This window comes from Monodon monoceros, unplaced genomic scaffold (assembly GCF_005190385.1).
Source record: "Monodon monoceros isolate NGI ecotype Baffin Bay Population unplaced genomic scaffold, NGI_Narwhal_1 Super_Scaffold_11, whole genome shotgun sequence".
Lineage (NCBI taxonomy): Eukaryota > Metazoa > Chordata > Mammalia > Artiodactyla > Monodontidae > Monodon > Monodon monoceros.
This window is the reverse complement of record NW_021703767.1, coordinates 23,204,837-23,218,735: the sequence shown is the minus strand read 5'-3', so window position 1 is coordinate 23,218,735 and position 13,899 is coordinate 23,204,837. Positions and strand designations below refer to the sequence as shown.

The window sequence follows — 13,899 nt, the reverse complement described above, 5'->3', positions numbered from 1 at the left end:
GGATGGGGCCAATATCAAAGCTGGTAAAGACAGTACAAAACTGGACTGCAAATCCAACATGCTGAAAGGAGATGGGTAAGCAGGATATAAAGCCAAAAATGGAGCAGAGAAACCAAGGAAGACAGCAATAACAAGTAAGGCACTGAGGTTTTAGATGAGTCTGGAGAAATTCCATAGATGGATCAGAGGGCCCCATACATGCCCTCATCCTGGCTTACCTGGGTACATTTTTAACAAGGACAAGATGCCTAGATGACTGGCTGTAAGTCAGTTTAAGTGACATTATCTTTTTTTTTATTTAATATGCAGCAGAGTATTAAGTACATTGAAACAAGGCTCATATCACTTAACTGTAAAATACTATTTAAGTAACAATTCTTGTAAAATTTCTCCAAAAGATGATTTAAATGAACATTTAATTCTGGTTTGATCTTGGATGTGGATTTCAATAAAAAGGCAATAAATAATATAAGCAATGCTTATCCTCATTCTCCTTCCCTTAAGTAATCAGCCCTGCTCCATTGTTTTTACTTTTACACATTCATTCAACAGATATTTATTGAATCCTTATCATCCTCCAGGAGCTGTTGTAGTCACTGGACATATATCAGTGAAGGAAATAAACTATTTCTTCATGCTTTTTATCCACAGATACGTCTCTTATTAGTCCTTCTGGAAACCAACCCAGGTTTTAATGCTTCCTTGATTCTTTTTTTTATCTATGAACTTTTTGCTCAACAATTTACTGGTTGCGGTAAAATCCACTGATGGAATTAATTTAGCACTCTAGACACGTAGCAGTTTGCTGAATGGGTCTTAATGTTTTATAAGCAGCCATTTCAGGAGACTGTTAGCAACTTTTGCATTTTTGAGCTTGAGTCAGACATGTTTTTTTTCTTGGAGGGATTCCACTGAAGTCCATTTCAATATGGAGCTATAAAGCATGTATTCACCGACTTTTCTAAGTTATCTCTGACCTAATGAAGTCATCTATGCGTGGCTGTTTCCACATTAAATGCTAAAGACACCAATTCGAAGCATAATTGAGTGTATGATTAGCAAGACTAGGCCTTTCTAGAAAGATAATATTTATCTTTTTTTTATGTTAATGAAGATAGACTGTACTGGCTTTAAAACAACAGCTGGTTCTTAAGGCTTGGCTTCCCTATCTCTGCCCCCAAAACATGCCATTCCCAAACATTTATTTACAAGGAGATAAGTGATAGTTTGTCAGGTCAATAGGACTGGGGAGCCTGGTCTTCTCGTAGGTGGGTCTACTTTGGGCCTACTTATAGGCTTATACTTATTTTTATTTTTATTTTTTTATTTTTTTTTGCGGTACGTGGGCTTCTCACTGTTGTGGCCTCTCCCGTTGCGGCGGAGCACAGGCTCCGGACGCGCAGGCTCAGCGGCCATGGTTCACGGGCCCAGCCGCTCCGCGGCATGTGGGATCTTCCTGGACCGGGGCATGAACTCGTGTCCCCTGCATCGGCAGGCGGACTCTCAACCACTGCACCACCAGGGAAGCCCTATAGGCTTATACTTAAATAAATATATTTTACGAAAAGGATATGGAGCCCCATTGAGCTTGCATTTTTCATTTCACATGTTAACATTTAAATTGAGAAAAAAAAAACCTGGAAAATTACTTTTCCATTATAATTATTCCCTTTTCAGGACTACAAGAGATCACACTATACACTTTGTAGTGTCAAATTTTGTTCTGGAATATGAGTACAATTAAAAATACTTCTGAGAAAAATGGGGCAGGCTTTGGTTTTTGCTCCTTTTCTAGGAACCAGGGAGTTGTTTCCAGAGTCAGATGGAGAAAAATAATTTAGAGCAGAATTCCTCGACCTGACATTCTGGAGAATTATTTATTGTGGAGAGCAGGCTGTGCAAAGTAGGAAGCTTAGTAGCATCCCTGGCCTCTCCCCACTGGATGCCAGTAGCACCATCCTCCCGGTCATGACAACCAAAAAGTGTCTCCAGACAGGGTCAAATGTTTCCTGGCGGGGGGGACAAATTTGTTCTCAGTAGTGAAGGATTGGGTTAGAGAAATTCTTCTTGGGAAGGTATTTGATACCTAAGAAATTCATGGCACTAAGAAAGAGAATCCATTAAGAGGCCTTTATGTTGGGGAGAGGGAGAAGTGGCCAACAGTCTGCAAGAGAACTGGTACACATTTTTTTAGAGACTTAATCTTTTTAGAACAGTTTTAGACTGACAACAAAATTGAGAGGAAGGTAAAGAGATTTGCTATACACCCCTGTCCCCAAACATGCAGAGCCTGGCCCATTATAAATATTACTCACCAGAATGGTACATGTTTTAGGAAGGGTGATCCTGCACTGACACATCATAATCACCCAAAGTCCTGAGTATTCACTTCTGATATTGTACATTCAATAGGTTTGGACAAATATATACTGACATATCTCCATCATTATAATATAATATAACATTTTTCACTGCCCTAAAACTTCTCTGTACTTCACCTATTCATCTCTCCCCAACTCCCCCTGGCAACTACTGATCTTTTTATCATCTCAGTAGTTTTACTTTTTTCCAGAATGTCATATCATTGGAATCAAACAGTATATAGCCTAATCGAATTGGCTTTTTTTTTTTTTTACTTAGTTGCACACAAAGTTCCCCCATGTCTTTTCATGGTTTTATAGCTCATTTTCTTTTAGCGCTGAATAAAATTCCATTGTGTGAATGCACCACAGTTTATCCATTCACCTACTGAAAAAACATCTTGTTTCCTTCCAGTTTTGGCAATTATAAAGCTTCTATAAACATATGTTTGTGGATTTTTGTGTGGACATAAAATTTCAACTCCTTTGGATAAACATCAAAGAGCTTATGCTGTAAGCTCTTATACTGTAAAGTATAGTAAGAGTATATTTAGTTTTGTGAGAAACCACCCAACTGTCTTCTACAGTGGCTATATCTATTATCTATTATTCAAGGTTGGATTTCTCTTTTGTGTTTTGTGTGTCTCTGTTACTCTCAAGCTTTCAATATGCTTTATTAAACATCTGTGCTTGAGCACTGAGAAACTAAGATAGGCGGCTTTGATTTAGGCTTCAAGTGAAATGATACAACAACAAGGTTTACCCTTGGGTAGCCATTTATAAGATGGTGAAAGTTAACCTCCAAGGAGTAGAGCAGAGATGAGGTTGGAATGACAAACACATACTAGTTCTTATGATGTGGTGTGAAACATGCCAGGATTCCTCAGGCATCCTCAGATATCCCTAGTAGCAAATGCACTGGGATACTTAGACTACTGTTGACTTGTGTGGATATTGTGTGGAAATAAAAAGAAAAGTTTGATGCTAGTAAACCAGAGAAATTGAGAACATTTGGTCACTTACAACTATAATTGTTCAACTTCTTAATAAGTATAACGACAATTTCTGGATCCCAGAGCAGAAGAATAGGGTTAAAAGGACATAAGATACTAAGAAGCAGACATCTTTCAGTACACCTTAAATTTCACAAATATGAATACACACATTTTCTAGAGTCTGATACTTCAATTGAAGATAAATTAAAGGAAGAAATCACAGAACAGAAACTCTCAGGAAATTAACACACAAAATATAAAATAAAAATAAACAGTCAATGCTAATGTGAGTGAAGTGTTTTTATGTCTTCCTGATTAGAGGGTAAATTATACACTTTGGAAAACAATTTAAGCATTTATGAACAATTTATGAATTCAGTACCTACACATGGTTGTATTTTTAAACCAGGTATTTAACTTCTAGTAGCCTAAGGGTGCACAAAGCTCTATGGACAAAGAACTTTACATTGCAGTGTTATTCATAATAATAAAAATCACAGGGCTTCCCAGGTGGCGCAGTGGTTGAGAGTCCGCCTGCCGATGCAGGGGACACGGGTTCATGCCCCGGTCCGGGAAGATCCCACATGCCTCGGAGCGGCTGGGCCCGTGAGCCATGGCCGCTGAGCCTGTGCGTCCGGAGCCTGTGCTCCGCAACGGGAGAGGCCACAACAGTGAGAGATCACAGAAAAACACTTAATGTCTTAGTGTAGGAAAATTGTTAAGTGTATTAAGGTGCAATCCATGTAGTCAAATAAAGTTATTAAATTTATATTTGCAAAAATTAATGATGTAAAATATTAATCTCCAAAATAAAACAAGGTAAAATATGCTAAGTAGCACTATCTCAAGTCATACTAAGAAAAAAATATATGTGAAATACTGGGGAAAACAATGCCGAAATGTTCAAGGGATAGTCTCTGTCTGGTTGATAGACATTTCTAAATTATGTTATTACTAGAATGTAGAAATTTGAGAATTGTAAATATTAATTTATCATAAAATATGTACAGATATTTAGTTTCATTTCTCTGTTCTGATACTTTTGACATATCCCAGCTATTTATTTATTTTCAGGTCAATGTTTTCCATAGATGTTAAGCTCCTTGGTTTTAGGAAGGTCATCAAATCCAGTAACAGTTCTTAAATACATATTTATTCAAATATGAGGACTAATGATTTTAAAAGGTGGCAGGGAAAATGTGTTATTTTCCTTTAAGTGAGTGAGGATCATCTCATGTAATTTTAAAATGTAAGGTTTTTTTAGCCTAAGTAATGTACATTACAGTAAATAAATGCGTGTATTCAAATAATGTGCAGTGGTTGATTATTAGGCAAATATTAATGGTTTGTGGATATATGAGGGAACCCCATTGCTACCAACAGCTTGCCTATTACTAATAGAATTGCTTATCTAATTTGAAAATTAATAGTAACATAACTCCATTGAGAAAAGAACCAAATGATCCTATGCAATAAGAGATTTTCACATTTAATTACCTATTGTATTGCCCTGCAAAAATGCATTCCACTAACGTTTTCTCCCAAACCTATAATTGTATGGGATCACTTGCTAGATATGAAGGATTTGTTGTTATCTAGTATGTAATAACTGCCCTCCGTATGATAGGATTTGTGCTGGATATCACCTTGGTCAATACTATCCATGGACAGAAATATGATTTCTGAGTGATGTGATCAATATTTGGGCAACCTGCACTTCACATCACAATCCTTGTCATATCAAATAAGTTCATTGCTAGCCACTGTTTAACTCCTTTTTCTGATCTCATACTGTCCAGAATATATTCTTGAAGTTGTGTTAATCACTGTTTAGTCAATGTGTTACATGTTCATTACATTGTCTGCTCTGGCCATCATGATATTTGCCAGAGATGTCTCGGTGAAGAAAAATATAATATCCCTTACAGTTAAGAAAATATTATTCAGGCAAGTGGCAAATTATAGGCAGTTATTGCATAATTTCAGAGAGAAGTGAGCAGTTATTTGCCCAGAGGGAAGTAGCCATGAAGGAAAATGACCCCATGTATCTTGAAAGAAATTAAAAAGTAAGAATCTGTGACAATTAGGTTGCCTCAGCGCCATAAATCTCTCTGTTCTGTTTCTTAATTTCAAAGAAAATGGCTAAGCAAGTAAAGCATTTACGAAGGAAGGTTTTAAAATCTAAATTCCGCCACTAAAGCAGCTACTGTCAGATGCTCACAAACAGCCTGGTAAAACATCTAAAGTGTTGTACCAAGAAAGTTGAAATTATTTTCAAAGACATGATCATTAGAAAAAATGGCATTAATGGATAAGGAAAGGCAGTAGCGGGATCACCTATTTATAGAGGTTTCAGGCTCTCTGCCTATATATACAGTGGATAGTTTCTTCCTTTGTGGTAATAAAAAAGTCAAAACAGGCAATTTTCTAGACAAGTAAATGAATAGGTATAATGATTTGTGACATTTTAAAAATAAATGAACACACAGACTGTCCCATTTCCTAATAGTATGATCTTAACACACATGAATTCTGTCAACAGAGAGACTAAAAACAAATAACATCAGAAACACAAAAAATAAAAATAATGATTAAATCCTGTCCACAACACACCATTGATCCTTAGGGTCTATGTGTGGATTGTATACCTGCATGCTTTTTACAAGAGCTAATTGCAGATGAAGGAGGCAAAACCTCTCTGAGAAAATAATTTCCACACATAATGCTCCTTATAATTTTCTCTCTCTCTGCTGCTCCTTTGTGTTCATTTTATTGATTCTTTTCAAACAAATTTATCTGCTTTCATTTAATCATGCATCCAGTCCTGTTGGTATTTCCTACTACGCAGCTTTCTGTAGATTCCTGAGTTCTATTCAACTTTCTCTTATTTTTATAAATGAGAAAAACTAAAGCTCCAACTAGGCCTCTTGAAACACTTCCCCAGGTAGATGGAAACTATGATAATTTGTCTTAAATGTAAATTATGAATCACATACATGAGGGAGGATGTATTTCTATACCTTTTACATCCTACCCAGTGCACATAGCTTAGTCATGTTCAGAGATTTGGCACCTTTGTCAATAGTACTCAACATCTGCGCAATGGGAGGGAAGCATGACTTTGGAGTGCGGAGGGGAACCATGGGCAAAGGCGATTTGTCTACGTGTTATCCTCAAATCATCAATCTGCTATGAAGTGGAATTGACCAAGGCAAATGTCAGGCTGAGATCACTTCATCATTGCACTGTGAAATGAATGGGCTTCTTATGGAGCCCTGAAGAGGCACGTCTCCCTGCTAAGAAGCAGTTTAGGCAAGTTGGGGAAGGCTTTCTCTGAATATGTGTCACCCTGCTATTGAAACCTCACAGCAACATAAACTCAGGCTAACTATGGAGTAACCCCTGGAGAGCCTCTGTTGATAAACTTCCTGTGGGTTACAATCCACAATCAGTCCTTAACCCTGGGGGATGCGGACAGCCATTCTGGCTCTTCTTGATTATATACACATGGACTTATGTTGTGAGAGGTGGAAAACAATAGTTTTGTGGGGGATTTTTTGGCAAAATATGGTCCTAGACACCTTTTCCAACTCCATCCAACCTCTGTATTTTACACTCTGTACTTTTTTCAAATTAGACTTCTCTCTATTCTCCACACAAGTGGTGTGCTTTCACGCCCCCAGGCTTTGCTTAAGCTCCTCTCTGTTTTGCCCATGTCTCTACCTATCTAATTTCTCCACTTTCTTTAAAGCTTCCTGAAGCCCTTCTTAATCCCCTATTCGGAAATGATCCCTTCTTTTTATGTCACAATAGCTGTTGGTTTTCACTTTTCTTCTGACATTTTTACAGCCTGATTTATATCATCAAATGTGTTTATGCCTGATCTTTTTTTTTTTTTTTTTTGTGCGGTACGCGGGCCTCTCACTGTTGTGGCCTCTCCCGCTGCGGAGCACAGGCTCCGGACGCGCAGGCTCAGCGGCCGTGGAGCACGGTCCCAGCCGCTCCGCGGCATGTGGGATCCTCTCGGACCGGGGAACGAACCTGCGTCCCCTGCATTGGCAGGCGGACTCTCAACCGCTGCGCCACCAGGGGAAGCCCTATGCCTGATCTCTTCAACAATACTATTAGCAATTTGAGGGCAGCATAGCTCTATTACCTTTGTATCCTCCTGAGTGCCAATGCTGTGTTCCTTCATTGTTTCCATACACACAAGATATCTCTCTCTCTCTCTCTCTGTTGCACACACACACACACACACACACACACACACAGAGTTTGTACACAGTCTTATGCTATTGCTACCCTTATTCCTCCCTCCATTCCACCCTAAGAGGACTTAATGTCAAAATTACCTTAGAGGGTACCAGTCAAATTCTCCTCTGGCATAGTTCAACCCATTGCCTGAGATAAAAATAATTTGACAAAGAGGAAAATCCAATTGCAAAGAGTACCAGACTCTGTGTGTGTGTGTGTGTGTGTGTGTGTGTGTGTAGCACTTTTTTCATTCCCTAGGGAAATCAAGAACTGGTGAAATAAAGGAGTCATCTGTCTTTCACACCTATAAATGTGCTGTTTCCACCCTTTTCTGCAAAGAATTGACTGTGAGCTTCCTCAAGTACAGTTGGCGCTTCCCAGAATGAGGAAAAAGTCTGGGGAGGGAGCCTGGGCAAAAGAACTTCCTAAATATATTGTCCTAAATATACCACTAACAAATAAGAGGTTCTCAAGCTGTGAGATGTTGAGAGGGCCATGGGTTAGAGTCAGCCTCGGTCTGTTGTGGAGAGGAGTCTTTGACCCTCCTCCACCCTTCGCAGTAACCCCAATCCTAGGATGCCAAGTAAGTGAATCTTCCGTGTGAAGATGGTGTTATAGTGTTCTGCCTGGGGAAAACCGATGGCAGACAAGATCTCTCCTATCTATGTTAGCTTGTTTCCACTCTTACCCCTTGCCTTTCCAGAAGCAATGCCACCTCCATTTCAGCATCGTGAGGGTAGAGGTTGGGGGCTGGATTCTGAGCTCTACAATATTCCTAACCCCTTCTACTTCTGTGTCCTCGCTGATAAAGAAACAGCCAAGGGCCTCGCTGGGTCAGGGGCGAGGCAATTGAGCAACGTAATGTACAGACGAAAGGATCCATTCCAGCCGGTTGCTCTGACCCAGGCCGACCGACAAGGGCCCTGGGGCCAAGTATTCTGCCTCTCGCACACTCTTGCCGCAGGTCTGACATCAAACTGACACACCTTTTCCTACCTTTCCAGGGGAAAACCGGATATATCCCAACCTTCAGAAGAGGAGAGTTAGCTGTGGACGCTTGCCACGGCTCCATCCCTTCAATTTACAGGCGGGCACACGCAGGTGTGCGTATGGGTAGGAGGTGAGCAGGACTCCCGCTCAACTCATCTTTGTATGTTTCCAAAACCTCCTGCCTCTCAACCCTCGCGGGGACAATGCCAGCGCTGTGAACTGGGCGCCGAGGGCAGAGCCCGCCGAGTGTGTCTAGGGGAGACATTGGACGTCTGCTAGGACGCAGTAAACGCTGACAGCCGAGTTGAACGCAGTCCCCCTAATATCTCATCCCCTCCCCAATGTCTCTCTCTTAAGGTATCTGCTGTCAGCAGCAGTGGGTCGACGTGGATAAGAAACACCGTGCACATCTTTCCGCCTACTCTCTAGAGCACGAGGAGGCAGGCGGTGTAGACACCAGAGGGCGTCTGCTTTCCCTCTGCCAGGGCAGAGTGGAAAGCGTGAGAAGCGGGCCGCTTGCTGAAGGTTTGAGCGAGAGGGAGGGCCTGGAAGAGGGAGAACCCCCCCGCCCCACGCCCTTGGAGGAATGAGAGCTGCGGAATACACCGTCCTCCCCCAGATGGCCCGCTCCAGCTAAGCCCGGGCGCGCTTGGAGCGCGGGGCCGGGCGACCGCCTGCACCATCAACACCAATTCCAGCAGTCCGCTTTCGCGAACTGGCCCGCAGCTGTGCAGGAGCTCCAGGCCGCCCTCCCTCCTCGGCCCAGGGCCGTCCGTCAACGTGCGGATCGCCGTCAGGCTGAGCGTGCGGCCGCCACTCGTGGACGTGCTCGTGCCAGTTGGATCGCGGCGACCTCTGTAGCTGGAGGCACAGGGAACCGAACTCGCGCCTCCGAGCTCGACTGCGGACGAACCCTGGAGCGGCGCGCCTCCCGGCAAGCGGTCGCCGTTAGGCGCGGAGGGATACGCCTCGGCAGCGCTTCCCCTCCCCTCCCCTCCTCTCCCCGCGCCCCCGCCCCCGCCTCCCTCCCAGCCCGGCTCTGCTGCCGCTGCGGCGGCCGCTGCTGGTGCTGCTGCTGCCGCCGCCGCCGCCGCCGCCGCTGCTGCCTGGATATAGTGCGGCAAGGAGCGGAGCTCGCAATCACTTTGCAAGGAGGAGCGCGCGGGCTGCGGACGGCTGGGGCGCCCCGGGAGCGGCGGCGGCTCTAGCAGAGGCGGCCGTGACAGCGGAAGGTTCTCTCTCCGGGACTGGACTGAATAACTTTGGAACTGTCCACCAGTGTCACGTCCTGAACATGAGCCTCCTCCTCTCCTTCCACCTGCTCGGGTTGCTTGTCAGTAGCGGGCAAGGTAGGAGTGTGGTGCTTTATTGCATTTACTTTCCCTCCCCCTTCTACCCAACCAAGAGAGGCAGAAGGAGGCACAAGAAGAATTAAATGACGGAACTAAAGTTATAGTTGTTGTTGTTATTTTCCCTCTTTTTTTAGCAGCGGCTAAAAATTGTATCTGTTCTGTGGAGACCCTTAAATAAGAGAAAATACAGAATGGGAGATAGGCATTAGTGAGCAGGAGATTGAGACAAACTGCATCTTTTTCTGGGATCTTGGCTTTCTCCGATCGTCATTATAAAAAATTGGATGGGTGTGTTGGTGTGTGTTCACAGTTAAATATCTGAGGTTGCGAAAAGAAAGGGAGCGATGATGTTTTTAAGAAGCAGCAAAAACTATCAGCATTAAACTCGTTGTGGAATACCTCTGTTGTGTGCAGGAAATTCAATTCTTAGAGACTTTTTTTTTTTCTTCTCTTTCCCAAGACCCCGGTTCCTGACGGAAGTGAACGATGATGGTTTATTTCTGTTGAGAACTAAGAGAGGGGCCATGGATATTGTGTGTAAGAAAGCAAATGGGTAAAACTAGGGATGTGTTGCAGTCATTCATTTTCAGCGTCTCCCCCACCCCTTCGTTAATACAGGAAGGTTGAAAAATTTTATACCATCAGGTTGTAATTACACCTGTAAGGGATGTTTTAGCTTGCGGGGAACTGGTGGGGTTTTTATCTATTAAGAAAAAAAAAAAAAATGAATAGCTTACTAGAATAACCTGAGAGAGAATTTGGGGAAGCTACCTCTGTTTATGTTTATAGAGATAGATGTAAAGTTATCTTGCTTTGTTTAATTTACATTCACGTAAAATATATTTATAATAAATGGAGACATTTACAACTGTCCAGACAAGTTTGGACATTTAATTGGAGACACAAAATGCTAAAACATACATTGGTGGAAGTCTTCAAAGTAAAAGAATATAGAAGTAATTTTGTGATGTGTAATAATCGCAGAGAATGTTATATTATTAGTGTAGCATAAAATTGTTTTTTTGAGAAAAAACAAATTACAGCACAAGTTAAAATATCTCCATTGTATTCAATTCTCAGCCTTTTAGCCTCTTCTGTGTTTCTCATTTAGTCCAGCAGGGGGTGGTAGAACTCCATTGTAAGCCCAGAAATGGTGGTTCGGTCCTTGCACACTCACTAGGTCCTTCTATCATTCTTCAGCAGGGCTTGACATTTTGGATATGAAGGCTTCCTTTCTCTGCCCTTCTCCTCCCTAAAGCTGTAGTGTTAGTGGCTGATGAAACACGATTGGATGCAGATTTTATGTTCAGAAATCAGAAAGCAAACTGTACGTGGCTGTAGTTTGCAAAGTGTCTTGCTAAGATGCTCCTCCTTTTCCCTTAATAAAATAGAGTATGCAAAATTTCAGTCATAGCAAAATTGCAGATATGTCTATCTGAAGCTAATATTAGCCCAATCAGTTAGGTGAATCATTATTACCACAAAGATCAACATACACTTTTATGTCCTACAGATATACTGCTTTAATTTTTGGAGAGCTGCTGTTGGTTTAACTGTTCATTTATAATATAGACAGGTATTTCTGAATACTGAGAAGCAGTCTCTGAAAATTGCAGTTGAAATCCCACTTCAATTAACCAAGAGTAGATAGTGTGGAGCAAGATGGGGCATAATAGGAAGCAAGTTTATGCAGCCAGGATTACACTGTGACTGGTTTGGAGAAGAAAAATGTCTCAGTTGTGGAGTCTGTGAATTTGCCATCGTAGACATTAAGTGTGTTGGAATTTGGGGGATAAAAAAGAAATCCGGGAACGTTTAAATAGTACACACAGACACATATAATTTGGGTCTTTATATGTAACACATCTGAAATTGCAATTCACCTAATTTATAATTCAGAACGCAGGGTGATTATATAGCGAGGCTCTAAGACCGAAGCATGCCTGAAGGGGAGCCCATATTCACTTTAATGAAACAGGGAAGGAGGGGAGCATCGTTCTGAAGGTCTATATAGCACAATTTAAAAATGCATGGCACTCACAGAGGCATAGATGCATGCATAGGAGAGAGCCCTAGCTTTTGTGAAACAGAACATGTGGTACTTCTGTGCCGTGTGTCCCAATGAAGTCAGAGATGCTTGGAAACAGCAATCCTGATCCTGGAGTCCAATCCCTCTATGCTAGTGTTTTGTTCTCCAATTAAGGATGCAGCAGCAAGTATCAGAAATACCACTGGGAGCAGTTTGAAAAAATGCATCTAGTGTAACTCATAATTTTGTTTATTCTTTTATAAATGGGGCCATGGAAAAGCCGCCAGTCAGTGATCCCTGAGCTTGCCTTAGAAATACTAAAATCCCAGCTTGCTGATTTATGTTTCCAACAATATACTTGCAGGGGATTTTATGAAGCATGATTGAAGCTATTGCTTTGGAAAGTGGTGTGCAGTTAGACTGGGGCAAGGCAACGATGATGTATTCCCTTTTAAGTAGTCAAAACGTTTTGAACTGCAGCAGTCGAATAAAAGAAGATGACAGAAGTGAAAAACTGACTAACTTAAGTGGATGCCAATACCATAATTAGCTAACAAGGCCTAACAGTTCTAAATTTCAACACAACGTTATTGTTCTACTGCAGTGAGAGGCTTTTTTTTATTGTAGCAGAAATGCTCCTTTAAAAGCCTCTCATTTTCACTGCAAGATTCATATCTAATGAAGTGAGGTTGGGATTTAATTGTCAAGTCTGCATTGCATTGTCAATGGAACGGAGATTCCATAACTCTATAACTTTTGCAATTATTTTTCTTTTGTATTTAAAACTTGGTCACAGCTTCTGTCATCATACATCTCAAGTGATAACTTAAGTCTGTGATTCACAGGGCATGTACTGTTTGGATCTATGTAAATTCAGATTCCCAAACTGTAGTATGTATGGATTGCTTTCCTAAACCTTTTTTAATTTTTAAAATAATTTTCTTCTTCTTTTAAAAATTACCCAAGTGTGATTAATACACATCTATTACTGAATGTTCACATACATAAATTAGAAGCATTGTTGTATGAAATTATAAAGCAAGAACAGAACTATTCATCTCTCTTTCAATCCAGTACAAGATACATACATCGAACACTCACCTAAGCCAAAATCATGGGGAGAAGGGGGTGAATTACCCAGTTACTTAAGCTTACAGGCATCTGCTTAAAATTATTCTTTCTGGTGAAGTGCTAGTAAGTCATTGTTTGTTAGAAAAGTGTCCCTTCTAAAAATAAAGCACAGGTATATGTGTGTCTACCAGTTTCAGGTCTTGAGGAAGGTCTCCACAAACCTATATTTGTTTGGGCTGTTAAACACACACAACCTCTTTTATCTACCCTGATCTAATCCTTCAATGTCAGCCTCTCTTTGTAAGGTTTCTATTGAATCAACTCCATATTCATCTGCACTTAGAGAAGATAGGCTATGTCAATTAATATCGTATGATCAATAAATAACCCAGAGGATTTCCTTCCCTGCTTTATGTCAAAGGAGTTAAGCGGAGTGTTTGGTCACTTTAGTGTCCAAACTTTGGTGCCCACTTTAGTGTCTAATGCTGAATTGGAGCTCATAGAACAAGAAGAGAGGTTGGTGGGTCCTGAGTGTTCATGGAGTCTTTTCAGTGACACAGGGGGCTAATGGTCCCCCAGAGGTAATGCCTTCTTAGAGAAGCAATTAATGGAACAAAAGAACCTCATACAGTCCAAAAGAAAGTCACACTTCATATAATCTAGTAAATAAAATCACTTGTTTTCAAACATAGGACTAGTTTGTAATGAGACTGAGAAATGAGCTACAGAGATTGAGGCTAGTAACCAAGCTGAACAGTATAATTTGTTTTTGCTTGTTTCCTTGGGAAGGAGCAGTGAGAATGGAAACAGGGTTGTCAATCTGAAGACCCTGGAACTATTCCTGCTGC

General features: G+C 41.3%; 1 protein-coding gene across 3 annotated transcripts in view; it reads left to right on the top strand.

Moving 5' to 3' along the window:
* Nucleotides 1-9,628: 9,628 nt before the first annotated feature.
* The window catches only part of NCAM2 (neural cell adhesion molecule 2), a 491,601-nt gene continuing 487,330 nt past the window's right edge, over nt 9,629-13,899 (top strand). For 2 of the 3 annotated variants that reach the window (XM_029214785.1, XM_029214786.1), the window contains exon 1: nt 9,629-9,948. In XM_029214785.1, the coding sequence (XP_029070618.1) occupies nt 9,894-9,948 (55 nt within the window). In that variant the 5' untranslated portion in view covers nt 9,629-9,893. The remainder of the gene's footprint in view (nt 9,949-13,899) is intronic. The other variant, XM_029214787.1, reaches the window with a different exon arrangement.